Raw genomic sequence first — 26,310 nt, forward strand, 5'->3', positions numbered from 1 at the left:
GGAAGGCGGTGAGTAAGCGCTGTTCTGATCAAGAGCTGGCACCTTTCGAGTCTTGCAAGAAAGCTAGAAGGGCAAGCAGGGCAGAGGGAGTGAGCGTGGCAGGTCTATGCAGAGCGATGCGATGAATTCCAATGCGAGGCGATTTCAAGTGACACACGACTAATGCGTGGTGCCACTTGGATGGTGCCGGATGGATAGGCCAATGAGGATCAAGTGAGGCTTCCATTGTTGGAAAGCACCGGAAAGAGCTCAGTCCCGAGCTCGAGAACGGAAGGCCGGTCCTCGTGCAGGCTGAAGGTGACGGCCGACCCTACAGTAAGATATTTCCTTTCCTGTTCCACCCGGCCGTCGGGCGTTCCGCGTTGGCCTTGCCCAAGCCAGCGACGCCGCCAGCTGCAGATGCGGCCTGGAGCGAATTCCGAGAGTCGCTGGGACCGCCCGCACTCGCATGTGCTGCTCACTGCGGGGAAGTTGGGGAAATCCTTGCGGGGCCCCCTTTCCCCGCACTTTCTCGCGTCTCGGAATGCAGTGGAAGAAGCAAAGCGCGACTTGCCGAGGATATGTCCTCGCCGCGGCCGTAGATTTCCCCGGACACGCGCACGGTCGAGCTTGGGGCCGAGCCAGGAGTGTCGCTGCATGATGTCCATTACATCACAGGGTTGCGGCTGATTCAATTGCGAGTTCGTAGCCAGTGCGTGACCCCCTCCAGTGTAGGTTTCGCACAGCTAGCTTGGCTGTTCCCATGCCTTATGTTTACTAGGCCTCGAACTGGCGGCGCGAATGCCATTCCAAGATTGGCCAGCCTTTGAATGGAAAATACTCTCTGCGGCCATAGTTTTGTGTGTCTTTTGCCCTAAGCAAGCAGCACCCAAGCTGGCACAAATCATTCACTGTCACAACATATCTTGCTTGGTCGTGCGCATCATCTCACACAGAGCTTGTTTAACTACAACGAAGCCTCCAAACCAACGAGTAACATCCGTTCCCGTGCATCGCTGCTTTTCTCATGCTCAAAACCAAGGGACCCAGACTTTACTTTGGCGGCTGGAAGTGGCTCTTGAGCTCCATCCAGCTCTCGTCATTGTAGTTTGGCTGCAGCTTCTGACAAGTCTCCAGACCCCACTCCGTGACTCCCAACATGAGACTGCTCTCAAACATGAACGCTAAGCTGCCGGTGCCCACCTTCTGCGGCTCGAGCCTGGCGTTTGATGCCTTCTCAAAGGTACTCGCGTCAGGCCCGTGCGCCGACATGATGTTGTGCAGGCTGGCCCCGGCAGCCTGGAAGCCGCTGCCTGACTTTGCGTCGTACTCGCCGCAGACCAGGCCCATGAACTCGGACATTGTGTTGCGGTGGTACCATGGGGGCCTAAACGTGTCTTCCTGAACGAGCCAGCGGGGCGGGAAGATTACGAAGTCGGCAATTGCCGTGCCTGGTCGCGCCGAGGGGCCTGTCAGGACCGTGTAGATGGACGGGTCGGGGTGGTCAAAAGATGTGCTGCCAATCACAGAGAACCGGCCCAGATCATACTTGTATGGGTAGTCTATCACGTAAACATTGTTAGCACTCTGCACTTGAAGAAACCTTGCGTCGAGTCAATCTGCAGAGCTTGAGACATACAGCTACAATGCAAGTGTCAGCATGGATTCATCTCAAAATGGACTGTGATTGTGGCGGCAGAGCGTCCTAATGGCAAGCGCCACATTTACTCACTTTCCGTGCCACCCGACCACATCAAACGGCGTGTGGTTCTGCTTCGCAGTGAACAAGTCTTCGTTGAATTTGTTGATAATGGTCCAGGGCTCGGAATCCTGGTCGAATCGCGCAACAGGGACCTGGAAATCCCGCGGGTTGGCGAGGCAGTTGGAGCCGATCGGGCCCAGCTCGGGCAGAACAAAGTGCCCTTCAAATAACTCTAGTATGTATCCACGGACGGGTCCGTCAGGCAGGTCGACTCTATATTTGACCCCGCGGGGGATCACAAGTATCTCCAGAGGCCGCACAAGGATATTTCCAAACTCGGTTGTGACGTCCATGACACCGTGCTGGGCCACGATAAGCATCTCGCCGTCGGACGAGTACATGGCTGTTCGGGCTTCCATGCTGCACCCAGCCGCGTACATGTAGATGCCTAGGCCCGTCTTCATGGCGGGGTCTCCCGCACCAGAGAGCTTCTTGAGTCCATGGACCCAGTCGACGCTCGTGTCAATATCGAAAGGGTCCCATCGCAGTTGGTTTGGGATCTGCTTTAATTTGCGACTGAGCGTATGGTCATCGATAGGCACGAATTGGGAGTGCGCAGCTGATGGCAGGATGCGGTAGAGCCAGGCCTGCTGGTTTTCGTGTCGTGGCGCAGTGAAAGCGGTACCGGAGAGCTTCTCTGCATATAGCCCATAGGGGGGCTTCTGGGGCGAGTTGGCCCCGACTGGAAGCGCCCCTTTGATCGCTTCTGACCTGCCCGATGAGATCACGCGGGTCAGTATGTGCTATTCTCTGCCCTCTCTCTCCCCAACTTGAGCGTTGAACCTCCACAAATTTCACCTACTCGTGGAAAGAGTTGAAGCCAGAGATGTACTCGTACTTCTCTGCAAAGGAGAAATTGGTAACAGGCATGATCGGTCGGCCTGAGATGTAACAAAGTTTGATGTTGTCTGAACTGCGCACAGGAAAGCTTAGCTGCTAAGCTAAGTTCGGATTCCTGCTGGTACGTGCGTGTGGATTCGGCATGTTGTGGCCTCAGTGGGCCGTGCGACCTGGATCATAATTATATGTGGCACGTCTTTGGCTACCTTCACCAGTCCTATCCTACGAGCAGTGCCCCCCGCCCTGAGAGTATGTCCCAGCGCTGTGTGGCAAGGGTGGAATCTGGGGTTTCCCCAGACGTGGACTAGAGCGCGGTTCCAAGGTGCGGGCCGTTGCCCTCGGAATACTCGGAACGTTTCCAGAGCTTGCGATGCTGGCTTTTCCCCTCGCCAGTGGTGCGGGGAAGACACGGCCTGGCCACGTTTACGCGGCGTGCTTGGCTGGCAGCAGGCATATAATATGTAGTTGTACAGCGGTACGGCGGCATTGAGGGTGAGAGGGAGATGGCATAGACGACACGCCCACACATATCGTCCCTTGATCAATTCGAAGCTTCGTCCACTTACCAGTTTAGGCTCGCTGCACAAACTCCGCAATCTGTGCATGTTCACTGTCGCCCGTACGCCGAGCCGCCTCCTTCATACCGCCCTTTCAGTCAAGATGGACTCGTGGCTGCCAATCTCGGCCAAGTCGCACTTTTCTTTGGCAAACATTCCTTTTGGCATCATCTCAACAAGTGCGGCTTCTCAGCCCCGAGTTGCCGTTGCCATCGGAGACTATGCCCTCGACCTCGACTGCTTGGCCCGCCACCAAGGCTTCTCGCAGTGCACGGCTCTGGAGCAAGCCCATCTGGACATCTTCTCCGATGCATCATTGAATCGCTTCGCCTCCCTCGGCCGGGCGCTGCATCGAGACGTCCGCCAATATATCCAGAGCCTCCTCAGGGTCGACACGCCGTTTCCCGCGCTTCTCAGAGATAACTCGGAGCTGCGCAACAAAGCTCTGATCCTGAGCCAGCAGATCACCAACCATCTCCCCATGACGATTGGCGACTACACCGACTTCTTTGCCGGGCGGAACCATGCGCAGACAGTCGGCGCCCTTTTCCGCGGCCCGGACAATGCTCTCAATCCCAACTATAACCACCTTCCCGTGGCGTATCATGGTCGCGCTAGCTCCGTGGTTGTCTCGGGCACGCCGCTGCACCGTCCCAAGGGTCAGGTGATGCCACCCGGCGCTCCCGCACCCGTCTTCAAGCCGTGCAGCAGGCTGGACATTGAGCTCGAGCTCGGCATGTTCATTGCGCGGCCAAATGAGCTTGGCCAACCGATAGCGGTGGACGATGCTGACGACTACATATTTGGCTACGTCCTCATGAACGACTGGAGTGCTCGCGATATCCAGGCGTGGGAGTATGTCCCGCTGGGGCCGTTCAACGCCAAGAACTTTGGCACAACCATCAGTCCTTGGGTCGTGTTAGCCGATGCTACGGAGCCTTTCAAGACGACCGGCCTGCCCAATGATACAAATCTACAGCAGTACCTCAAGGAGAGCAACAAGGAGAACATTGTGGACTTCAACCTCGAGGTTGCCCTTTGCAGTGAGTTTACACCCTGTCATCCATGCCCTTTGCCGCTATCAGAAGTCTTATTTTATGGATCCTGGAGGAGCACTGAAAGCTAACCTTGGTCGCTTGCTCACCGAAACAGCCGAGGATGGCGACTCGACCGTCATCACACGTACGTCGTCGAAGAACTTGCTATGGTCGTGGCCCCAGATGATCGCCCACCACACAATATCTGGTTGTAATCTGCGGACCGGAGATCTCTTGGGGTCCGGTACCATATCCGGACTGGAAGAGCGAACGCAGGGCAGCCTTCTCGAGCAGACGCGCGGGGGCAAGTCCCCAATCAAGTTGCACGGGGGGCATGAACGCATCTTTGTCAACGACAATGACACTATCGTCATGACAGGTTACGCGGGCACCACCAAGAGCGGCCTAGTTGGCTTTGGCGAGTGCCGTGGAAAGATTCTGCCTTGTGTATAAAGTAAACACATAGATATCCCACGACTTCTCGGATAGAATCAGATCTGACTTCATACATGGCAAGAATAGAGCGAAGTCTCATCAGCATTGCTAGGACAGGACGGCGGCAGGCCTCCTATGATTATGAAGAGTGTTACTCGGACTTACCGAAGCCCCTTGTTAGATCTGGCGCCAACATCGCGGCGTATTTGGCCAGAAATTGGCTGCTGGTCGTGGCACGGGTAACAGATTCACCAATATCATGGATTCGGCATTGAGAAAGTGGATCGGTGTAAACCTGGCCTACCGGTGTCACAGCTGCGCATAGATCTACATGAAAAGTCCGTCCCGCACTGTTCACCCTAGCGCACTTGGAAGTTAGATAATGGACTGGTAAGCAGATCTCGGGCGAGGTTGATGGTAGTGGAGGTACCTGGGCCCAGTTGCGCATGCCACGGTTATCATGCCCAAAAGCGGGAAAACGGTTGAAGCTAAAGGCACATGGAGATAAACGAGTTGGGGTCGGACAAGTTCCGTCCTGGTGGCCCAATACCGAGAAACCCCCTGTCGCTGGCAGCTCGGAATGGGCGCGGAAATGCCGAGCGACTCCCAAAAAGTGTGGGGCCTGGCCAACCCCAACTACAACGACAAACTGTGACTGACGACGGACTACAATGAGAAAATGTTCCGCGAATCTATCTCATATTCTGAAGGTTATTTTAGTGGGCATGAAACGAATACATAGAAGAGCTTGCACAAATCCCGTCTCTAGCTCGGAGCTCCTTCCTGCAAGGAGAGCTGATCAAAGTCCATGCACCAGATGGGCTTACAACTCGCTTCGTCAAACCTCCTGATTAATTCCCTGCTTTACAGGGCCCTGTAGCTTTTGCGCGGTCATCCAAATTATAGCACAAAAAGGGCAAGTGCATATGCGACAAGTGACAACTGCCAATATGTGCGCTGCACAGGCGGCTGACGTGATCGTGGGATCTCGCAACTCGAGTTCTCAAAGCGCAATGTGGTAGCATTCCAATGTGCAAAGTACTCTCATTGCAAAGTTTATTCTACAGGCATACAGGGCAAAGAGTCTCGGAAAAGCACATTGCTATTTGACATGTCGAACTACCTTGGCACGAGCGCCACAGAACGAAACTCGCCATCTCAATCGGGAAACCTCGCGCCAGCCTGTCCAGCCCAAGGGCGCAGCCTCTCGGCCAATGCAGCCCTGGCTTTTGGAGCCCCCATGTTCTACCGCAGGGGTTTCGCGAGCTCCGCAGCCATATCGGCGTGATTGATGATGGTGGCCTGAGAGCCAAAGACTGTGCGGACCATTGTCTTTGGCGCAGGGTCCCAGCAGAAGAAGCGGCCTGTCGACCGCAGTTCCTTCAGATCCACCACGACAATAGACTCGACAGGCATGATGGTCTCTGTCCAGAAGAGCAGGTATAACTGGTCAGAGAGCTTGAACATCTTGCACTGGTCGGCGTCAGCCACGTCTTTTTCTGTTCCCGAGAGGCAGTGCCACATGAAGGTGCCGGGAGAAACATAAAAATGCTGGTAGGCGTCGCGTGGGGTGTACCGGTACAGCACATGCTTGCCAATGAGCTCGTCCGTCACATCAAAGGCCTCGACGGGCTGGTCGCCACACTTGGTCGCGTCCAGAAATACGGTGTAAGTGCGGCGCTCCCCATCCCTGTCGGCAAAGCCAGATACCGAGATCTTGAGCTGCCCAGAGACGGTATTGAGGATGAGAGTGACCTCCTGCTCGTGCTCGGCCTTGTAGAACTCGATCATGAAAATGCCTGGGCGGACCTCAAATGCCTGGTAGTCTACTTGGGCAGAGGAGCCGACCTCTTCCCCCTCGAGCATGGTCCACTTGAGCTTTGCGGCGTCAAACTCGTGCTTGATACGCCAGCCGTTGCTAAAGGTGTGCTCAACTGTCTTGCCCGCCAGCGCGCTGGAAGCGGGCATGAGATGCTCGTGGAAGCCGTCCGCCATTTCAGTGAGGGTCGGCCACTGCTCCTGCGGCCTGTAGCCAGTGTCGTTATCCGATGACTGGACCATTGTATTTTGGATCGCTAGAAGGGGGCTGCCGTGGTAATTGTTGGACGCGAGGAGGCGCGACAGGGAGAGGATTAATGACGGAGGAGCAGGAGACTCTCGTGCTGGAGAAGAGGCAACGAAGACACCCCAGGTGGTATAAACGAAATAAACCTTGAGCTGAATGGCAAGTACCATTGATATTTCACGACGAGCCGGCTGCGGACACGTTGGGGATGGCTGCACTGCCATACGGCCAGATCGGGGATTCTCCGCACTCGCCGTCGTGCCAAAGTGGGGTGGGTTGGAGTTGGCTGACTTGTCTCGGAACGCGGATCGTTCCGCCTACGTGTCTTGGGGTCCTGTTTTCAGGCAGCTTAGCATGGCGCTCCACCCGCTTGAGTCCTCCAGGTGGGAACAGGAGGCATGTATCAGGGGGGCGCGACTGCTTCGGGTTCTCGGCGATTCAGCAGTTGGCGTTATCTCGCTTATCTCCCGTTGTTCTTCCAGCCGTGGGCATGGTGGAGCAAGAGGCGTCGTCGGGATAAGAGATGCTCAAGGCCAAGACCCAGGTGGAGTTCCGGGGTCGATAGCTGATTCCGGGGTAGTGGCTGGCCTATCATGTCTGGCCGGCATTGGCTCAAGGTTCAGCACCAGCCCAGTGGTTCCGCCTGGCCCCCCTGACGCCGTTACCACGACGTCCGCGTCCTAGCATATCTGCTGTCGCGATTGGCGTGGCTGGCCTGACCGACTTCTCGCCTGAGCAAAGCCCCTGCTTCCCTCCGAGAAGATAAAGGAGCCGGTGAGCTGCTGTCTCATCGCTCCTTTGACATCAGCATTGTCAACCTCTTTTGCAACAATCCAAGTCCTTGGTCTGTGTTGGTTCTCTACCTTGTTAGCTCTCTACCCTGCAGCATCTCGTGATGGAGGACGACGTCAAATACAACGACATGAAGAAGGATGACCTGGCCACTCTGGAGGCGGCCGTGTCCCGCCCGATCGCCGGGGTGAGCGACGAGATCAGACTTGCCCAGCTTGGCCATAAACAGGAGCTCAACCGTGGCTTCTCTGTCTTGGCCCTCGGCTCACTCGTATTATGTCTCATGGCCACCTGGGAAGCTCTGTCTACCGTCATCTCTTCGGCGCTGGTAAGCGGTGGACCTCCTTGTCTCTTCTACAACTAGTAAGTGGTGATCAACATCTCGAGACCTAAACTCGCGGGCAGATTCGTGCTAATCAGACTCATCTGTCCGCTGCAGCATCCTCGCATTCATTGGCACCATGGCGATTGTCTTGTCTCTGTCGGAGATTTGCTCGATCTATCCGACTGCCGGCGGTCAATATCACTGGGTCGCTGTTCTTGCCCCTCCAGAGCGGCGAGCAGCCGTCTCTTGGGCTGTCGGTTGGATCAGTGTCAGTGGGCAGATTGTCCTTACAGCTTCAGCTGCTTTCGCCGCTGGCCTTCAGTTCCAATCGCTCATTGCGATCTCGGATGAGACATACGACCGCCCCCGCTGGCAGGGCATGCTCTTTTACTGGGCAGTCGTCGTCTATGCCACCGTTGTCAACATCTTTGGTGTCAAACTCTTGCCAAACGTCAATCTAGTCGCTGGTGAGCCATGCCATGTGCCGACTGTAGCTGACTACTTTCACTGTTACTGACCCGTTCTTCGTTCCAGGCGTGCTGCACATTGCTGGCCTTGCCGCCATCATGGTTACGCTTGGTGTCATGAGTGAGAAAAACACGCCGGATTTCGTGTTTACAGAAGTCGTTAACAGCAGCGGCTGGGCCAACGACGGCATTTCTTGGCTCATTGGCCTCCAGAGCGCCGTCTTTCCCATGCTCGGGTAAGTCATCTTCGCTTGGACCCGCAGCACCTATGTCTCATCTGGTGTTAATCAAGGCTTTCGCGTTACCAATAGTTACGATGCAGCATGCCATCTCGCCGAAGAGCTACCCAACGCCAGCCGAAACGTCCCTATTGCTATGCTTGGAGGCACTGCAGTCAATGGCGTGCTTGGCTTCGCCTACGCGATCCTCCTTCTCTTCTCGACGAGCCCTCTCGATGCTTTGCTCAGCACTCCGACAGGCTTCCCCTTCATGCAGATCTTCCTTGATGTTACTGGGTCCAAAGCTGGTTCCATCGTCATGTCCTTGATTCCGTGCATTCTCGCTACAGTTGGTGGGATCGCCGGACTGGCCTCGGCATCGCGGACTCTGTGGGCCTTTGCCCGAGATGAAGGTCTACCTTTCGCGTCATACTTCAGCCACGTCCAGCCCAAAGTCCAGGTCCCGGTCCGAGCTGTGGTGGTCGTCTCCGTACTTCAGCTTCTGCTCGGCCTCTTGTACTTGGGCAACGTTACCGCCTTTAATGCGGTCCTCTCACTGTCGATCATCTGCTCCTACCTGTCGCACATTATGCCGATCTATTACATGGTCGTTCGTGGGAGGCCAACGATGGAACGCAGCAGATATGGCGCCTTTGTCTTGTCCAAGTTCATGGGCAATGCTATCAACATCGTTGCCATTATGTGGATCATCCTCGTGGTTGTGTTCAGCTTTTTCCCACTCACCATGCCTGTCACGCCCGACAACATGAATTACTCCTTGGTGGTGCTTGTTGGGTGGCTCATCTTTGGACTGGGGTACTATTACCTCGGGGGTGGAAACCGGAAGTATCAGGTGCCTTACCACGATCTGGCTGTAGAGGACCATGAGTGAGGAGAAACAGGACTACGATTAGTAGGTGTAGGGCCGGGGTCATGACAGGAATTTATCTCGTTTACTTTTATCTATGAACTTGCTACTTGCTTTTACCGAACTCACACAAGAACCCATGTTCCCGATGATTGATCTTTTGCCCTACTGTCATCGCATCAAGGGCCACAGCCGTCAGCATCTTTTCCGCAGGTGAACAGTCCACTCGGGACGGATATGGGTTGCAGCCTACACGATATCTTCTTGGCTGGTGTTCGTGCAGACCGACAGGGACGATGGCGCTAATTCTCCCCAAAATATGTCGTATTTGTTTCTTTCGCGTGGGGCTGGAAATATAAGGTCATTATGATGTCGGCTAACCTGAACTTGGTGGCGCTTTCGGTACTTAACCGAAGACCTTCTGTGGTGAGCTAATGCCATCGCTCCTTCGTTCCTCCCAAAATGCTGTCCGTACTTCTCATCGACTGTAAACAATCCACCATCGGGAACTTTGCCCTCTTAAAGCAGGGCTCCCTGCAAAACCAGGTGCTCCACTGGCAGGAACAACTGTTGCTTTCCGTCTCTCCGCTCAGCCATGATGCGAATCTCCTCGGGTGTCTTCCATACCCAACCTTCACATTTCTGCGGCTCCAAAGTCTGAGAGAGGTATTAGTCAGCCTTCCATGGCAACAGACCATGTGCCAGTTCCGGGGAAAGGGCGGAGTTCTGGTGTAGGGAAGCTGCGCCTACCTCTGGCTGTTGCCCGTTATCTTGTCTAGAGCATTCTGTGAAAACAGTCACATAATGCTTATCCAGCTCGTTGAACACGTCGTTGGTGACTCCGACGACCTTGGTAGCGAGAACGTGCAAGCCTGTCTCTTCCAGAGTCTCTCGCTGCACGCACTCAAAAAACCCCTCACCCTGCTCGAGATGCCCGCCAGGAAATCCCCAGTGTCCTAGAGTTGGCAACAGTGTCAGGCTGCTCCCACAAGTGCAAGAATGTCGCACTGAAATGGCAATCCTGCGAAAATTGGCAAGCTCACCTCTTCCCAACTTGCTCAGGCGGCGCCCCATAAGGAGCCTGCCCTGCTCGTCGCTTATAATGGCAAAAATTCCCACGCGGGGATGCTGGCCGTTGCATGCCATCACTCGGTCGGAGAAAGATGCGTGATTGGCTAGAAATACTGGGAGAACACGGACTTTGAGGGTTATCAGCGCTCGACAAGATGGTGCTCATGTGATCTGGCGCCTAATGAGAAGATATCAGACGCTGCGGTGAGGGGCAAGTTGTCTTGATATGTAGCAGTGCATTGCGGCGGGTGAAATAGAGTTCAAATCCCTGACTTATCAGAGCAGCGTTGCATACAAAGGATCATTACTCCGCTGCCTGGGTTGTTGACTCGGAAGGACATGCTGATGCTATTGGCGAAGCTGGATGAGGTCCCACCCACACTGCGCGGCTTGGAAGAGGAGCTTGCATGATTTGAACAGCCGATTGTGCAGTTGTGTTGGCAATCCGGATCCTGGCTTGGAGGCAACGAAAAGAAAGCCCCCGCAGACGAATGAGACCGGTCTGTGTACAGGGGTTCCTACACCCTGGCTGCACATTTCCACGTACCGTATGCCCAATCAGTGACCATCCTGGAGTTGGTGCTCTGAGTGGCCATGCCACAGTCTGTTCTTCAAGGACTATATATCTCGATCAATTTGTCTTGAACCTTAAAACTCATCTTTTTAGCAATATTAAATCAACAGAAAAAGCAGTTCCGCTGAGGCTGCATCGGAAACCTTGCCATGGGGTCTGTTTTGAGCTTTCAGAAGTCGGTGCAGAAGAGCCGGTGCCCACAAGAACCTTCGTTGCGGTAAGTCCTTTCACACCCAAAGGATCCGCACTGGACACTTATCTATCTTTTTATGGTTTGTAGAGAACCGGGGAAGAAAGAATGGCCTAGGAATAGTGCCACTATTGACAATCATACCATGGGCCGCTCCTTACCTCGATATCTAGAGATCAAAGTCCATCAAGAAGTACTTCGACGAGCTTATGATGACATTGTGGTCAGAGGTCGTTATACGAGATACGCAACAGAATCCATCGCCTTTGACGGTGAAAAGAGAGATAAACCATTCAACTGGGAGCGGCCAAGTGCCCATGTGGAGAACAACACGCTCTTTATAGATTGCTTCCCTGGCTATGACCACATCGAGCACTACGCCGAGATCATCTCGTGTTACCTCAGCATCAAAGAGCGCTCGGCCAGTGAGCAACGCCTGACCCCCTCGTCGCGGGTCTCATTCATACCTGCGTCATGCTCGGACACCAAGACCGCTCTACAGGCAACGAACCTCGGCGACCTTCCCGGTACAGGGCTAGACACTGTCGTGCTGGGTCTCGTGTGGCACTTGCCACGACTCACTGGCGATTCGGAATGGCAAGGAGCCGGTCCATGGCAATGGCTGACTCGAACATTCGGGAAGCGTCGAGTTGCTTTCCTCGGCTTTCGCCCAGCCTTCTGGGGCGATATTTCAGGTGAATTGGTGCACTGGTTAGCTTCCAAGTTCCATGTCAAGGAGGTGATCTATCTTGGGAAACTTGGTGCGCTCAAACCCCACGTCGCACCAAATAAGCGGCTCGCCACTGGGAATCGGTCCCTTGTCAACGGCCGATGGGTAGAATGGGTGGGCGGGATGGACTCGTCTATCGACCGATATGGCAGAGGAACAGTGATCTCTGGCACACACGTCACTCTCGGCAGTGTCCTGCACGAAACCAAGGACTGGCACGCCAAGCTAGTCGATACTGTCGATTTCGTGGACCCTGAAATAGGGATGATGGGCCAAGCGGCTGTACGGTCTGGTGTCAAATACAACTACCTGCATATGGTTACGGACAACCTTGGCAAGAAGTATGATGAGGACCTGTCCAACGAGAGGAAAGAGAGTGTGCTCAGACAGCGTGCAACTCTGCACGAGATAGTCCAGGATGTCATAGAGGATCACCTGTCTCGATGCGATGTCTAACCTCAAGCTTTTCCGAATTTACTCTTCTCGTCCTCGGCAGGGGAGCTACTGCTGTGACTCTAGGTTTCAAATAAGCACAGCACGATGCTATTCAAGGCGACACGATTGACTCTTCTTTCAGTGACCTTGAGTGCGCCAGCCGGGTGACCCACTTGACACTGGGTAAGGGTCACTTGACGACATGATAGCGCTGTCATGACGTCAAGGCGGCTCGGTTGTGATTGTGTCGCCGATTTTTCTCGAAGGATGACTAGACCTCGCCTTCTTCATACATTCCAAGCACAGAACACGAGCCATACAGCATATTGCCCCTATCATTCATCGAAGCAAGCATGATGCACGAACAGCCAACAGACAAAAATGCGAAACCCCTCGCGGTGGGTGATAACATCGCCACTCAATCGACAGCCAAAAAGCTCGGGGGTGAGGACCAGTTCCTCGCACTCACGGGGCCCGAAGCACCACAAGCTGACGCACAAGCTTGTCCCAAGGTACAATGTTCATAATGCTCCCATCGTACCCAAACCTCGCAAACCTAGTCCGTGTTTCTGCACAGTCGTTCAGCACGCTGACATTACTTCAGGCTGTCTCCAAGGGGCATATTGGGCATGGATCGCATCGAGACCTGTCACAGCTGGAAGGCAACAACAAAGGGGAGGAGTAGAAGAATGCAGAAGGTGCAGGAGCGTGATCTTTGAGCCTGCCGCCATGGGCAGGCCAGACTGCAGCAAAGGCAAAAAGTCCGCAATATCAGCAAAGATCAATTACTCTTTCAGCAGCAGATATCCGAACGGGTAGGATACTTGGACTTCCAGAATGAGACGAACTTGAGGGGTTTCCACTCGTGGGCTCATTGTAGCACCAGTTCTTGCCTAGCGCCAATGTCTCATAATGGCTCATCCACGCCAAGGCCCAAGCACCTCTTGCGGGGTCAAGTTCGACTCGACTCGAGTCGCAATTTGTTCAGCGTTGAGTCGATGACAGTTGTTTTAAGCACGCCTAGGGACTACTCTTTTGATAATCATAAGACACATTCTGTCTGTAACATCGCGCAGCATTTCACCACCGAAGCATGGCCAGCAAGCCCCGTATCCGCGAGCTTGATCTCGCAGGCAAAGTTGCCGTCATCAGTGGTGCGTCCAGAGGTATCGGCCGAGCAATTGCAAGCCACCTTGCTTCCCGGGGCTGCTCTATCCTAGGCACCTGTAGCAGTGAGAGCAGCCTTGATGCCATCAACTCCAGCCTCAGCAACGAGATCAGCGGGCTGTACTCCAGCACGTCTCGCATTCGGCCCGCTGCGCTCAAGATCAAGGGCATCGTCGCTGATATCTTCTCCACAGACTGCGCAACCACCATCGCAGACTCTCTGGCCAAGTCATTTGACTCCCGCATCGACATATTCGTCAACAGCGCCTGCGATCCTATGCCGGGCACGATTGGCCAGATGACCGCGGCCGAGATCCAGCGCAGTCTTCTCGGCAATGTACAGACGCCCGTGCTCATCGTCGAGGAGCTTGTCCGGCGGCGGTACTTTCAGCCCGACAGCCGTATCATCTACATCTCAAGCATCCGCACCCGGCAGCCGTGGCATATGCAGCTCATGTACGCCTCCACAAAGTCGGCCGGCGAGTCGCTCTGCCGCACATGGGCCCAAGCATTTGGTGGCAAGGAGGAGGCATATACCTTTATGAAGGGGACTACGGCCAACTCGGTTGCTGTGGGGCTCACCGAGACGGAGGCCGTGGTCAACTGCGGACCAGAGGCAGTCAAGCAATTCCAGGACGAGTTCTTCCCCGCCCAGAGCATACCCCGCTTCGGACAACCCGAGGATGTGGCCGATGTCGTTGGCTTGTTATGTGGCGGGGATGCGCGCTGGATCACGGGCTGTGTCGTGAGTGCTAGTGGAGGTGGCATTAAAATAGCTTGATGCAGTCATCTGCCGCATCTCAACCTACTTTCAGCTCTTACTGAAGCATAGAGCAGAGCTGGGGAAGAGAAATCATATTATCAAGGTGGTCGGGCGCACATTCAGCTCCATTTCGCCGACGGAACAGCTTCGCAGTCCATTCAGTCACTAGAAGTATCGTGCCACACGCGGATAGGGACGAGATTTGTATTTGGCTCGACATGCGTACTCCATCAATGAAGTATAACCCTGATTACTTGCATCAGCTTAGGACAGCCCATGCGAAGAAATCGTGCAGCCACTTTTAACTAACGGTGGGTTCAGCCCTCGATATTCCTCGAGAATCATCTCTCTTTTCTGGATGGAGAAAGTCAAGATGCAGCACAATCTCAGTGAGATGGGTGATCCTAGCGTGAATCTTGCCCAAGAGGCCGCGTGGAGGGACAGCTCGAGACTGCTCTGGAGGGCTCGCCCAGAGTCACTAATGCAGCCCTAATGCCAAGCTTTCTAGGTGCAGATGGCCCCCAGCGGCCCAGGGCTGAGGTTCCAGAAACTGGAAGCACCCAGGCTGCATCGGTGATACAGGTACATGGACCTGTGAACGACTAGCCAGATCCGAGAAATGGAAAGCCCGTGTTTGTGACATAATTAGCTACTTTCAGTTTGCGCGTTCAGAATAAGAGAACGATTGCGGCAAATGTGACGCGTGGCAGTCAACAGTTTACGAGGAGCTGTCGCTTGGGCAAGCGGTGGCTTTTGCGCGGGTAAGCTCTCGAGCCGTTGGCCAGCTGAACACGAACTAGGGGTGGGAACCACGGCCGATGCTGGTTGGCTCAGCAATTCCCACATCGGACTGTAAGGTTCAACACCTCTCACATCCCGCGCCGGTTACCGATTTCAGCTCGTGGCTGAGCTTACATGTCCTGGTGGCCTCCGAAAGCCGAGTATGTCTCTGGGGTGAGCCGCGCCGCATAGGTCAACTCAATACTTCCAACATGGCTGAGGACTACTATCGCTCTAGTTTGAGGCGGCGCGTTTTTGGGGGGTCGTAAGGGCCGAGTCTCTGCCGCGTGGTTCAGTATTAGTGATGTCTCAAAGCTCCGCAATAAGTGGTGTGATGGCTCAGCCGAGCAAATGAAACCGCGTTCCACGAGGTCCTCGAATGCAAAGCAATATCTATAAAGCCTAGCCGACCTTCGACCCTCGCTAGATATGTCGAACAGCCCCGTTGACAAGCGTCTCAAACTCAGGACACCTCAGCCCACTTTTCGTTCCAAGCTCGGTAGCATCAAGACTACTTCTTTACTATTTCAGCACGGCAACTCGTTTCTATAATGACGCTGCGGCAGTCACTCGTGTCAGGGCTTGGGCTGCTGGCTTCACTGAGCAGTGGCGCAGTGCTTCCCAGAGGAGGGGGTGCGGAGCTGGCTGGCTATCCCAATCCTAACGATCAGCAGTTGTTCAACATCGAGAAAGCGGCTGGGGGCCTGCTTCCCAACGGGAAAATCACGAAGCTCAGTGCTGCTGCTATCGCCAATCTCCAAGTTATTGCCATCAACGAGCAATTCGAAGTCGCTTACTTCACTTCCCTCATCAACAACATCACTAGTGGTCAGCATGGATACAGCCCACAGAGCCTGTCATCGCCTATGAGCACGGGCAGGATGCTCGAAACGCTCAATGCTATCTTGGCTGTAAGTACTTGGGGGTGGTTCACGTGAAATTCGTCAAAGCAAAATATAAAAAGCCTGACAATCTTTGTGTCAACAGCAAGAAGCGCTCCACGATCTTGGCGCCGTCTCGTTCCTCAAAGCCTTTAAATCATCCTTCGTTCCCGAGCCATGCACCTACGCTTTCCCCACCACCAACATTCAGGAGTCAATTTCTCTTATTTCCACCGTCACTTCACTGGTTCTGGGCACCCTACAAGACGTGACACAAGCCCTTGCACAAAATGGCGACGACGGACTTGCCCGTATCATCGCTTCCATCATCGGACAGGAAGGCGAGCAGAACGGGTTCTTCCGCCTTGTGACAGACGTGCTTCCGGCCGAGAAGCCGTTCCTCACCACCAGCATCGGCGCATATGCATGGTCAGCCCTGCAGAGTTTCCTCGTCAAGTGCCCCTTTGACCTCAACGTAATCCCGCTACCAATCTTCCCGCCTCTCAACGTACACACCAAGGTCAAGCAGCAGGACATGACAGTTACCTACAGTGCTGACCTTCACAAGTACGGCGAGTCTTTTGTCAAAAGTCTCCACAAGGATAAGCTGTGGATCACATACCTCGGGGGCCAGCAGGTGCCGATATCAGTGCCCGTCAGCAGCTTCGAACTCAAGGGCACGACGGTCGAGGTCTGCGCGGAGTTTCCCTGGTCCAAGAACATCCTTGACGGCTTCATCATTGCCGCGCTCACCAACAGCTCCAACTTCGCTGGGCCAGATGACCTCCCTGCGGGAACTCTTGCCGCACCTGGTCTGATCGAGGTTGAGCACAGCGACTACTGGTAGTCGCCTCTCCTGCCCTCAGCCATCCCAAGGCGGCTGTCCTTGTGTATGATGGCCTGGAGGGGAGTTGCATTCATTTCAAGCGCTGAAGAGCAGCTTCTAATATTTTCACACAAAAGCCCCCGAGGCGTCCGGAGTGCGGGCTTGGTTTCTTGATGGTTACACTAATACGCATAATTGATTGATCCCATAACTATTCTCGCTCAGAAATGCATGCAGTGCTGCATAGTGATTTGCGAACTGCGAGTTGCCCTGGGCAACGCTAAACCTGGAAGTGCACAGATCTTGGTGCTCGAGGTTCAGCTTCAGCCGCACTTGGCCCTTAGAAATGCAGTGTTTGGGATGCATGCCTCGATCGCGCGCCGCAAGCTTCGCAGCTGAAGCCGCGGCGTGAGGGGTCATCACAGCAGAACCCCAAAACTCAAAAACCACAGTCTCAGCCTCCATTCCAGGTCTAGGCCCGGCGACTGGCAGCCGGGCAAGCTTCCGGACATGTCTCGAGTGACCCACTACGCTCTCCTGATGCACGAAAGCGTACATCACGTCGTCCCGTCATCTTGATGTGGGGACAACGGCTTCGCATCGATCTGCTCGAGGGGACTTCATGACGCAACATCTCCACAAATGGACCATGCATTTACCTGACCTTTTGCTTGTGCTGTTTTTGATACGAGCGCAGCACTTATCATGGAGGAATCGAGCTTCTTTCCCTATGGTATAGAGGCTGTGGGCCACGGGATCAGCCCTCTTCATCATGTCCACAAGAGCCTGCGAGACATTGATTGTTAGCGGCTATTGACAAGTCGAGTTCAGCCAAGCAGGCAATCCTCATCTGTGGAGGCAGTTGTGAGTACCAGCTTCGGTCCTTGGAGAATAAGGCCGAGAAATGCGTAAACCCAGCCATCAACATAGCGAGTGTCGGCCAGTACGCCCTGCAAGTTGCAAACCTGTACGGCCTCGAAGCCCTTGTGTCGTGCAGCCCGAAGCACTTTGGACAGGTCCGCCCACTCGGAGAACAACATGTCTTCGACTCCAGGGACGTTGACGTGGTGCTGAAGATCAGGAAAAGCCTGTCATTGCTTGGCGAACGAGCTCGGATCTACGCTCCTGACGCCATTGGAAACGAAACTTCGTCTAGTCTTGCATCGGGCCATGGACCAGACCCAGACATGCCATTTATGCACAGTCAGACCAGGCAAGGCAATAAGGAGAATGTCACGAAGAATGCCAAGATATCTGACGTGTTGGAATAGACTGCATCTCTTGAAAAGCACCACTATGGAGAGTTCTACTGGCCGCCGAATAAGGCGGACCACGAACTGGGCGCCGAGTTCTGCCCCAAGATCGGAGACTGGCTCAGCTCGGGCAAGAATAAGCCCAACAAGACAAGAATCATTGATGGAGGCCTCGATGCTGTTACTCGGGGTTTCCAGGAGTGTCGCGATGGCAAGATTCCGGGGTACAAACTCGTGTACGCTATCAAATAGCTGCCAGATAGCCTGCCTAAGCTCTCCAAAGATAGGCAGTAGATGGCGTCACAAATGTGCTTCCACAACCTGTCCGCCACCAGTGACAATGTAGACCTTGGAGCCATCCCTGCTGTAGGTCACACTTGTCGGAACCCTCAGCAAGGTGCTGTTGCCGCCACCCAAGAAGAGTGACTGATGCCCGTCGAGGACCTTAAACACTGTGTTTGCCTGCGTGGCGATGTATGCCTCCAGCTTGCCCTCACTGGTCTCGCGGATCGCAAAATCATCGTAGAAGTTCTGCCGCGAAGGCGTCCCGGGCAGGGTTGCAAGGATCTCGGCCGCCGCTGCCTTGGTCCCGTCAGGGTTGATCTTGATGCGGGCAAAGATGGCCTGTGCTGAGTTTGTAAAGTAGAGGTACTCTCCGAGCACTTTGAGGCCGTTGATACCGAGCGACAGAGCGGAGTTCGGCTTGAACAGATCATCCTGGATGACCACGTCGGCCTCGCCCGTGACGGTATCGATGCGGTCGATCTGCCCTCGAAAAGAGTCTGCCGCCAGGATGACCGTCGGGTTCTTCGACAATTTTGCCATGCCATTGAGCATGGCGGAGTCCGGGACGGACGAGGTCTCGGTGACAGTGACGGCCTGCAGATCTGCCACCGAGACATTGAAAGCTTTGAGGCCCTCGAAGCCGGTCGCACCAAGAGGACCGCCGGTCACAGCAAAAACGTCGGGTGCAATTTCCTGGATGCCGGTAAGACCGTCGCACCCAGGCAAAGTGGCGACGACTTTGGCTTCAGGCTCCGCCTCGGACGGGTCGATGCTGTAGAGGCGGCCTCCATCATACAGAGTTGTCAAGAGGAGGTGTCCACCGGCAGTCTGGGCGACATTCTCGATCGAGACGAGAGGGTCGAAGGTGAAAAGAACCTTGGCCTGAGTCTGATGCGGGCCATCACAGGACGTCTGTGCTTGTGTGACCGAAATAGCAGACATGGTGATGGCGGTGATGGCAAGGCTCAATTTCATGGCAGATTGGGAGAGGGTGCAAGTGAAGAAGATGGAGAGTTGCTGACCAATCCAAATCTCACACTTTCTTGGCATATGGCTGGGCTTCTTATAGGGATCGTAATATGAGGCTACTGTATAGTTAAGCCCAGTTGATACAATCAGACGGGATGGCAGTGCATCGTCATCGTGGGACCTGTGCCCTTGCGTGGCTGACAGGATCGGGCTGAGTCAACCGGCGACCAGGATCTCGCCCCCGCCGTAAGCACACTGTCCCCGATCTGCTTACACGCCAGCTCGATCTGGCACGCGTGATCCTGGCCTGTGGGCGTGACGCATTCACCGGTGGCTTTTTTGTTGATGAAGTGTTCGCAGATTCCTGCTTGTCTTCTGCCCACCGCCGCGGACTTGGCCAACCGTGCACCGCATGCTGCGCTCAGAGGCCGTGCCAGCAATCCGAACCAATGAACGGCATCTTCTGCACCCCAAACTGCCATTTGGCATTGTGAGAAGCACGACACGTTCGCTCCGTGCTCATCAATTGTGATGGGGAGGAGAGTCGCACTCACGTTCACGCAGTGCCCAGTTCTGCCACCCGCAAATGAGATCGCTAGTCACCCTGTTCTTCACAGGTGTCGTCGATGCCTCGGATGTCAATGCCTTTGTCTAAAGCAGACAAGGTCGAGTTGTGGAGTCTTCCGAATCCGAAGAGCCGCCCCTGGCTCATCTCGCCCCTGTCATCTCACGCACACCACTGGGTGGAGTTCGTTATCAGCGACGCTTCCAGGGGCGAAGACGGGGAGCCGTGGAGGACCCCCCCCCCCCCCGGCTAAAGGACGACAGTGGAACTAGCAAGAAGAGCCAAGAACGTTAGTAGCCGAGGACGGCTATCAGACATCAGGGGACAGGGGTCTGAGGCTCGGATAGTCTAATTACAGCGCAAATAGCGCCCGAAACGTGGTGGTTGGTAGGCCCCAAGGAAAAACCCTGCTACGTCTGCGCGGCATTACTTTAAGAGCAAGAGGCTCAATCTCAACACGTGCAGAGTCACTCCTGAAGTGTTCATTCAAACCATCATCCTCTGAGGCTTAATCATGGCTGGCGAGGTACCGCGGAATCAGGACTGCACCTTTGTCGCACCGCTGGCACAGCCCACCAGGGGCGCCGGTGGTGTCTCCAGCCTCATCTTCTCCACGCACATCGCCGCCTCGCCCGAGAAGTGTCTCGAGATCGTTCTCGATTCGTCCGCGTATCCCACATGGAACAAGTTGGTGCGCCAGGCCACGGTAGAGAAGCAATCGCCAGCTACTGCAACCGATCTTGGCGACTCCCTTGGCTTCCTCCTCGCATCGGGGAAGCAGGACATGCTTCTTCCTGGCGCGGACTTCGTGTTCAACGCCTATTTAGACCCGGACAGCGATAGCTTCAGGTCGACGCGTCTCGAAGTGACCGTGCTCAAGGAAATTGTCCACGAGGGCCGAAAGGGCTTTCGCGTGTCGTGGGCCATGACTGAGGTGAGTTGGTTTCAATCCCAGGCGCCGATTGGGCGTCGCCGCGCCAATCGGGTGCCAGACTTTCTCCATGCCCCATGCTGATTCTAGGAATTGCACAGGGCACCTGGTTGCAGCACGTCGAGCGCACACAGGACTTCGTGGAGGCGCCTGGGGGAGGCACCGATTATTATAACATGGAGACGTTCTATGGACCAGTCTCCTATCTCATCAAACCAATCGTCGGGACGAAATTGTTGAAGGCATTAGGTTTGTGGAAGGACGGACTCAAAGCAGAGGCAGAGAGGCAGTGCAAGGAGGAAACAACAAAGGTTTCCAAGTAATTCGGTTCTGCAAACCACGCGACTCATACAGATTCCAGTCCGCATGGGTCCTTTCTCTACCCTGCCGTGTTTCGATGATTCACTACTCGAATGCAATGGCTTCCCGCTTCCTTTCCATGCGGTTTGTGCTGCAATTACGTTTCCTGACGCCCCATCAACCTTCCCTTATTGTTTCTCCCAGCTCTGTTGTTGTCGTTCTGGAACGTGCGCGCGATCCCCTTTCTAGAAGAGGCCCAATATCATGGCACGACATCTGTCAACCTAGACTCCCACGCAGTACGAGTAGCCGACCCAGAAGTTCTGTCTGCAGTCGCGCGAGACATCCGGGTTCCAGGCGTAGAACTGGTCGGCCGAGATTTGTCCCGCGTTCCAGGCCGTCTCGCACGTGTCACCGGCGGTGGCTACATAGTACCAGTTGCAGCCGCGGTAGATGTTGGGCATGGTCGTAGTGGGAGGTGCGCGCTGGGCGGTGGCGGAAGCGGCCAGGCCCACGACAGCGGAGGCGAGAATGGTCTGGATAGAAGGCATTGCTTTCGATTTCCGATATTCCTGGATTTATGGTTTGCCCACGATGAATGAATATATGTATGAGGGGCGATGATGGACAGGATGAGCTTTGTGCTGGGATTCAGACTGGCGAAGGGCGGTTGGAGGCGTTGTTTATATATTCGCAAGGTCAGAGGCCATGTGGCTTGTCTCACTGTTGCGCTTCCGCCACGATCATCAGCTCATCATCTGCTAGGCACTCACATCTCCTCCAAGGAACCACAGAATTCTGAATAGCCGTTCTTGAGCGAGCTAGGTGTTCTTGTTCGATCCGTCCATGTAGGACTCGCAACCATACAGATGGTCCAGACCCCAGAACAAACATCAAGCTTGGTGAAACCCACTCCCTGGAGTGGTTGCTCCACAAGGTGTTCACATTGGTCACCGAGCACGATGACCACGGCTCTTAGGCTATGCACCAGCGTCGGAGCATAATCCTACGCCTTAGGATGCCATGCATCTCACCATAAGCGGCATACTGTGGAACTTGAGGATCTAGTCAATACAACGTAGCATGCAATGCGGGCTCATGCAAAATACAGGACCGCAATGGTCAAGGTCGTGATATTGATCTGGGACAGCACGTCCCGGTTATGTAGCCTTACCCCTTACAGGCGAATTTGAGCACTAGTCAATGGTGGTACGATCCTCTGCGTCGGCGTCTTCGGGTAGTGGCACAGTGTCTGGAATTAGTGAGAGCTGATGAGCGTTTCCAGTTACACGTGGAGAAGGCGTGGTGTGTACAAATACGCCATTGTTGGTGCATATCATCTGGTATCTCCTCGCATTAGCTGAGTTACCAATTAAGGGCGCAAATGATATCCAGAGTCTGTCTCGTCGGACTGTCAACGAGGTCCGTGATGGTCGATGGTGGCCTGAACTAATTGAAGCAAAGCTGAAGCTGCGCATGCTTGAGGAGACAGAGGCTGCATGGGGGAGGGGTTTCTCATTTAAGTTAGCGGCTTACCACATTGGGGTTTATGGGTGATTGAGATTCGCCTGCGACTTCGTGTGTGATTTCCTAAAGAACCGATGCACTGCTTTTCTAGCTATCATAGAGGGGAGCCCTCACCCCCTTCCCATCAACGCAAACCCTAAGTACCCAAGAGTTTCTCAACCTCCGCCGAGACCTTCTAAGAATTATAACTGTACTACACGACCCGTGAATACCTCTTGCGCTGCTCCCTCTGCTCTTTCCTGTCAGAATCCTAATGATAGACTCATACATTTTTAGCGACTTTTACACGTGGAATCCGGCTGTCAATAATGGAGGTAAATGTGCTGGACTGTGGCCAGACTACTATGTTTGCATGGGGATCTCATCAGGGGCAGGGGACTAATTCTCGTTTGTTAATTTATATACGAGTAGGTAAATGCTGCTAAAAGAGGTGATGGGCAGCAACAACCTGGTGGTTGTGGTCAGACAGCGCAGCAAATAAACAGCATTTAATGAAAATATGTTGAACGCTCGCGAAAAGCCCATGTTTAGTTAAGTATTAAATCGACTGGCCGGTCAAACTGCATGTCCCCCGGGATGATGCGATACCCTCCAGGATTGATCACCAGGACCGCCCCAAAGCAAATCGCTCTCGTCCCCTCGCTCGATGTAGTAATAATACTGCTGCCCTGGGCAATTTTCATCCCTAAGAAAAGGGCCGGCTGGATCACGCACCCACTTCCCTGTCTCAGCCGTCGCCCGGCCACTGGGAAATTCCGTGTCGTGGGTGGCGGTGGGAATAGCCTTTGACCGCTTCTCGTGACTCGCACTTGGGACATGTGTCCCGTGAATGGGATATCGCAGCCACGTTACGAGCGAGTGAAGTCTTACCAAAGGATCCAGGTTCTCTTTGTCGAACTCGCCACTGCTGAGGAGATCATCCATGACGTTCTCTGGGACCTCCACGACGACAGAATGCCGCTGCTGTGGTGCAAGCGGTGCCGATGCACGTGCGATCGGTTCCAACATGACCTGTATGAGTTCTTGTATGCGTGCGGACCGCCGGACACCAGAGTTACTGTGGAGAGTGTCTGGGAACGAGAGTATTAGGAACTGCAAGCTCGAAAACACTCCTGCGAGGCCGCTAAAGTCGGGGATCTTGCGCGGGATGGCCCTCTTGACACGATACTCCCCAAAGAGCACGACTTCAGAGCGGATCTCGAGGGATCTGATCATTGATAGATGGCGCGCAGGCAGGACACAGCCTCTGCTGTTCGGTTGCAAGAGCGCATCGAGCAGGTCTCGACTCTCGATCATGAACGAGTTGGTCCCGTAGAGCACCGAGACTCCTTCAACGTACGCCCGGCGACAAGCACGCAGCCAGCCCGTGGCGCCGACGGAGGCATCGCAAGGCGTGTCTTCGCGACGCAGAAGGGCAGGGCGGTCGCAGGATGCGTTGAGACCGCTCCAGAGACAGTGATCCTGATGCGGCCATGGCCAGCCCATTCGTTTCCTGCCCGTCATCGGTCGCGCCCAGGGCGAGGCTGCAGGTCGTGGCCGGTGATTTGGTCGTATTGGTGCTGATATGCTCGGACGACGGACGCTTTGGAGACATGTTCTGGTCTGTCATGAAAGTTGGCTGGCTGGCTGAGGCTTTGCAGCCATAATTGGAACCCGTCAGGGATTCGAGACCTCTGCCCCAGTAGTGTTGTTAGAGTGAGAAGTGATAGATCAGCCCCGAAGGCTGTTGGAAATGCCCAGGTGGCGAAGAACATGGCCGCAGGAGCGGGGAAGAACATGGATGCTGCACTATGCATGACAAACCAGCCACATCCGAGAAGTCTTCGGACAATCGGCATTTGTTGCCAGGTTCGGTTCGGAAACAGGCACCATCAACTTACAAGAATTTCCAGTAGCACACATTGACTCATTGGAGACGAGCGGATGATGTATTGGCAAAAAGTCCTTCTCACTCAGAAGAGCCGCAGGACCATCGTTCTAAGCAAAGCTTCTCTCATTCTACCAGCCCCGCAGCAGCCACGTCATCTACAAAATCCGCGTAACCATTCGGATACTTCTGAAGTAGCGCTCGCATGTCGTCTTTGCTCCTACAGGTGCATACTAATCAGTGTTTTGCCTTCCAGCCGCTGTGGGGAATGGTTGACGTACTTCTGTATAAGGCTTGCCCATTGAGGGTAGATCATCGAGTTCACAAGCTCTGCCCGACTGCAGCCATTTTGTTCAGCCAACTGTGATCTTTGAGTTGTCAAGGCCAGCGAAACACTAACATTCTGTACATCTTATGGCGGTCATAAAAGTCACGCTGGGGCTCGGACGCGCCAACCTCGTCTTTATACATGTCGACAAAGTCCATGCCAAGGACATATCTCGCGTCTCCCATACACTGCAGGTCGACTGCATCAAGGGAGAAAGCTTTCAGTGACAGGATATATTACGTCGGGTATGGATGCTGGGTGTCACTTACTCTCGTTATGACCATAGAAACACACGGCGTCAAAAATGATTGGCTGCTGTGTGTCGACATCGATCTGCACATTGCCATCCCACAGGTCACCGTGGCACAGAACTGGTCGGATTCTTCTGCCTCCAGTCTGCAAGGGCCGAAGCAAGCGGGCAATCACCTTGTCCATGAACTGCTCGGTCAGAGCCTGGAGCTCGGCGTCTATGCCATGCACATGTTGCACGAGAGATACGTCGGAAGCAAACTGCCTAGCATAGTAGTGCTCCCAGCTCTCTGTCCAGTCATTGATCATCGGCGGCGGCCCGAAGAATGTGGGCACATGGAATCCAAACTTGCCCGTTGGGGAGGTAGAAGTCTGGTGGAGCTTCTTGAGGATGGCTAGGAACGGGGCCAACGGCGGGCAGCGGGCGCGAAGGTTGCGAAACTTGGTGAGGAAGAAGGACTTTGATGGGTCGCTATCCAGCAGCCCCCATGCTAGAGGAGCAACGACGTTGTCGGGAATGTACTGTGTGAGCGCTTTCTGGCCCTCAAACTCTGCCTCGGCCATTGCGAGCCACTCCCTTCGCTCGATAATCTGGAGATTGTCCGTTTGTCAGGGTGACGGTTACTTGTTGCCGTATGCAACTGGAAGTATTGCTCACCTTGAGGAAGAATTGCTGCTCGCTATCATCGTCTTCATCGTCTTCATCGTCGTCGCCTTGATCTATTGAGGGGACCTGGACATCTACCCGCAGCCCCACTGACCACTACTCAAATGACGCACGTGTTTAGCAAGACTCTTGGGATAACTGACTGTTCAAGAGGAGACACACCCGGGTTTTTCCATGTGGCACGACTGATAGGACGTCACACCCGGCTGGCAGTGCTGACGACCAAGCTGGTTAGCGAGGAACCAATGAAGACGGTGAGCAAACAGGGTGCTGGCTCGCCTGATGACTTACCTCGGATGATAGCCTCATCAAGGATCTCGTACTCCATGGCAGTATATTGGAATCTGGGACAGCCACTAGGGGCTTATGTGCCAATGCGGGCGCGTAGTGTAGACCGAATGCAAGTGGAGAGATGATGAAAGTGCTCTGGGGAAGGATGGCCTGCTGTATTTGGGCCTGTACCATGTTGTCCTTGTTTGGCTCGACCAACAACACCCTCAGCCCACTCGACCCTTGCAAGTAGCACCCCGTGACTTGCAGCGGGCAACAGTGGAGCCCCATGCCCTGGGACGTCCAAGATTGAGCTTTGAGTGCTTAATTAGCTGAC

General features: G+C 54.5%; 14 protein-coding genes across 14 annotated transcripts; 8 read left to right on the forward strand and 6 right to left on the reverse strand.

The window, feature by feature from the left end:
- Positions 1 to 1,032: 1,032 nt before the first annotated feature.
- B0I36DRAFT_394002 (homogentisate 1,2-dioxygenase) lies at positions 1,033 to 2,829 on the reverse strand (the record flags this gene model as incomplete). The annotated part of the gene is made up of 4 exons (XM_046161484.1): positions 2,544 to 2,829; positions 1,712 to 2,452; positions 1,619 to 1,620; positions 1,033 to 1,541 (listed from the first exon to the last, which is right to left on the reverse strand). The coding sequence occupies exons 1-4, from the start codon at positions 2,609 to 2,611 to the stop codon at positions 1,033 to 1,035; spliced, it is 1,320 nt and encodes a 439-aa protein (XP_046007692.1). The 5' UTR covers positions 2,612 to 2,829.
- A 412-nt stretch (positions 2,830 to 3,241) lies between these two features.
- B0I36DRAFT_377323 (uncharacterized protein) lies at positions 3,242 to 4,628 on the forward strand (the record flags this gene model as incomplete). The annotated part of the gene is made up of 2 exons (XM_046160547.1): positions 3,242 to 4,181; positions 4,291 to 4,628. The coding sequence occupies 2 exons, from the start codon at positions 3,242 to 3,244 to the stop codon at positions 4,626 to 4,628; spliced, it is 1,278 nt and encodes a 425-aa protein (XP_046007693.1).
- A 1,031-nt stretch (positions 4,629 to 5,659) lies between these two features.
- On the reverse strand, positions 5,660 to 6,847 carry B0I36DRAFT_334533 (molybdenum cofactor biosynthesis protein F-domain-containing protein; the record flags this gene model as incomplete). Its single annotated transcript, XM_046155360.1, has 1 exon — positions 5,660 to 6,847. A coding segment is annotated over one exon (992 nt), but the record flags the coding sequence as incomplete, so codon positions are not given.
- Positions 6,848 to 7,570: 723 nt separating this feature from the next.
- Positions 7,571 to 9,418, forward strand: B0I36DRAFT_297198 (amino acid permease; the record flags this gene model as incomplete). The annotated part of the gene is made up of 4 exons (XM_046151914.1): positions 7,571 to 7,830; positions 7,907 to 8,259; positions 8,327 to 8,495; positions 8,571 to 9,418. 4 exons carry the CDS (start codon positions 7,571 to 7,573, stop codon positions 9,367 to 9,369), a joined length of 1,581 nt encoding a protein of 526 aa, XP_046007695.1. The 3' UTR covers positions 9,370 to 9,418.
- Positions 9,419 to 9,446: 28 nt separating this feature from the next.
- On the reverse strand, positions 9,447 to 10,491 carry B0I36DRAFT_297201 (NUDIX hydrolase domain-like protein; the record flags this gene model as incomplete). Its single annotated transcript, XM_046151915.1, has 4 exons — positions 9,447 to 9,513; positions 9,599 to 10,002; positions 10,096 to 10,301; positions 10,389 to 10,491. The coding sequence occupies 3 exons, from the start codon at positions 10,489 to 10,491 to the stop codon at positions 9,865 to 9,867; spliced, it is 447 nt and encodes a 148-aa protein (XP_046007696.1). The 3' UTR covers positions 9,447 to 9,513; positions 9,599 to 9,864.
- An 834-nt stretch (positions 10,492 to 11,325) lies between these two features.
- Positions 11,326 to 12,371, forward strand: B0I36DRAFT_276151 (uncharacterized protein; the record flags this gene model as incomplete). The annotated part of the gene is made up of 1 exon (XM_046151387.1): positions 11,326 to 12,371. One exon carries the CDS (start codon positions 11,326 to 11,328, stop codon positions 12,364 to 12,366), a length of 1,041 nt encoding a protein of 346 aa, XP_046007697.1. The 3' UTR covers positions 12,367 to 12,371.
- A 293-nt stretch (positions 12,372 to 12,664) lies between these two features.
- B0I36DRAFT_334537 (uncharacterized protein) lies at positions 12,665 to 13,047 on the forward strand. Its single transcript, XM_046155361.1, has 2 exons — positions 12,665 to 12,857; positions 12,950 to 13,047. Exons 1-2 carry the CDS (start codon positions 12,699 to 12,701, stop codon positions 13,028 to 13,030), a joined length of 240 nt encoding a protein of 79 aa, XP_046007698.1. The 5' UTR covers positions 12,665 to 12,698; the 3' UTR covers positions 13,031 to 13,047.
- A 301-nt stretch (positions 13,048 to 13,348) lies between these two features.
- B0I36DRAFT_334538 (uncharacterized protein) lies at positions 13,349 to 14,457 on the forward strand. The gene is made up of 2 exons (XM_046155362.1): positions 13,349 to 13,499; positions 13,707 to 14,457. The coding sequence occupies exons 1-2, from the start codon at positions 13,439 to 13,441 to the stop codon at positions 14,291 to 14,293; spliced, it is 648 nt and encodes a 215-aa protein (XP_046007699.1). The 5' UTR covers positions 13,349 to 13,438; the 3' UTR covers positions 14,294 to 14,457.
- Positions 14,458 to 15,606: 1,149 nt separating this feature from the next.
- On the forward strand, positions 15,607 to 16,783 carry B0I36DRAFT_251661 (late sexual development protein; the record flags this gene model as incomplete). Its single annotated transcript, XM_046150630.1, has 2 exons — positions 15,607 to 15,966; positions 16,043 to 16,783. 2 exons carry the CDS (start codon positions 15,607 to 15,609, stop codon positions 16,781 to 16,783), a joined length of 1,101 nt encoding a protein of 366 aa, XP_046007700.1.
- Positions 16,784 to 17,467: 684 nt separating this feature from the next.
- On the forward strand, positions 17,468 to 18,267 carry B0I36DRAFT_367902 (uncharacterized protein; the record flags this gene model as incomplete). The annotated part of the gene is made up of 3 exons (XM_046159535.1): positions 17,468 to 17,495; positions 17,570 to 17,778; positions 18,034 to 18,267. The coding sequence occupies 3 exons, from the start codon at positions 17,468 to 17,470 to the stop codon at positions 18,265 to 18,267; spliced, it is 471 nt and encodes a 156-aa protein (XP_046007701.1).
- B0I36DRAFT_334539 (uncharacterized protein) lies at positions 18,019 to 18,910 on the reverse strand. The gene has a single exon (XM_046155363.1). It carries the CDS (start codon positions 18,850 to 18,852, stop codon positions 18,316 to 18,318), a length of 537 nt encoding a protein of 178 aa, XP_046007702.1. The 5' UTR covers positions 18,853 to 18,910; the 3' UTR covers positions 18,019 to 18,315.
- Positions 18,911 to 20,232: 1,322 nt separating this feature from the next.
- Positions 20,233 to 21,198, forward strand: B0I36DRAFT_435293 (uncharacterized protein). The gene is made up of 2 exons (XM_046162756.1): positions 20,233 to 20,768; positions 20,867 to 21,198. Exons 1-2 carry the CDS (start codon positions 20,349 to 20,351, stop codon positions 21,086 to 21,088), a joined length of 642 nt encoding a protein of 213 aa, XP_046007703.1. The 5' UTR covers positions 20,233 to 20,348; the 3' UTR covers positions 21,089 to 21,198.
- Positions 21,199 to 21,349: 151 nt separating this feature from the next.
- On the reverse strand, positions 21,350 to 24,095 carry B0I36DRAFT_388191 (uncharacterized protein; the record flags this gene model as incomplete). Its single annotated transcript, XM_046161226.1, has 2 exons — positions 21,350 to 21,637; positions 23,463 to 24,095. 2 exons carry the CDS (start codon positions 24,093 to 24,095, stop codon positions 21,350 to 21,352), a joined length of 921 nt encoding a protein of 306 aa, XP_046007704.1.
- A 490-nt stretch (positions 24,096 to 24,585) lies between these two features.
- Positions 24,586 to 26,113, reverse strand: B0I36DRAFT_425142 (Fructosamine kinase-domain-containing protein; the record flags this gene model as incomplete). The annotated part of the gene is made up of 6 exons (XM_046162312.1): positions 25,995 to 26,113; positions 25,866 to 25,918; positions 25,695 to 25,799; positions 25,057 to 25,627; positions 24,860 to 24,986; positions 24,586 to 24,679 (listed from the first exon to the last, which is right to left on the reverse strand). Exons 1-6 carry the CDS (start codon positions 26,029 to 26,031, stop codon positions 24,586 to 24,588), a joined length of 987 nt encoding a protein of 328 aa, XP_046007705.1. The 5' UTR covers positions 26,032 to 26,113.
- Between the last annotated feature and the right edge of the window lie 197 nt (positions 26,114 to 26,310).

This window comes from Microdochium trichocladiopsis (assembly GCF_020744255.1).
Source record: "Microdochium trichocladiopsis strain MPI-CAGE-CH-0230 chromosome Unknown B0I36scaffold_10, whole genome shotgun sequence".
NCBI classification, from domain to species: Eukaryota; Fungi; Ascomycota; class Sordariomycetes; order Xylariales; family Microdochiaceae; genus Microdochium; species Microdochium trichocladiopsis.

Coding starts and splice junctions, on each gene's coding strand:
- B0I36DRAFT_334537 (XM_046155361.1), top strand. CDS start 12,699: ATGATGCACGAACAGCCAACAGACAAAAATGCGAAACCCCTCGCGGTG. Junction 12,858..12,949: donor ACGCACAAGCTTGTCCCAAG/GTACAATGTTCA, acceptor ACATTACTTCAG/GCTGTCTCCAAGGGGCATAT.
- B0I36DRAFT_334538 (XM_046155362.1), top strand. CDS start 13,439: ATGGCCAGCAAGCCCCGTATCCGCGAGCTTGATCTCGCAGGCAAAGTT. Junction 13,500..13,706: donor CAAAGTTGCCGTCATCAGTG/GTGCGTCCAGAG, acceptor TCTTCTCCACAG/ACTGCGCAACCACCATCGCA.
- B0I36DRAFT_334539 (XM_046155363.1), bottom strand. CDS start 18,852: ATGCTCAATGGCATGGCAAAATTGTCGAAGAACCCGACGGTCATCCTG.
- B0I36DRAFT_435293 (XM_046162756.1), top strand. CDS start 20,349: ATGGCTGGCGAGGTACCGCGGAATCAGGACTGCACCTTTGTCGCACCG. Junction 20,769..20,866: donor TGTCGTGGGCCATGACTGAG/GTGAGTTGGTTT, acceptor GGAATTGCACAG/GGCACCTGGTTGCAGCACGT.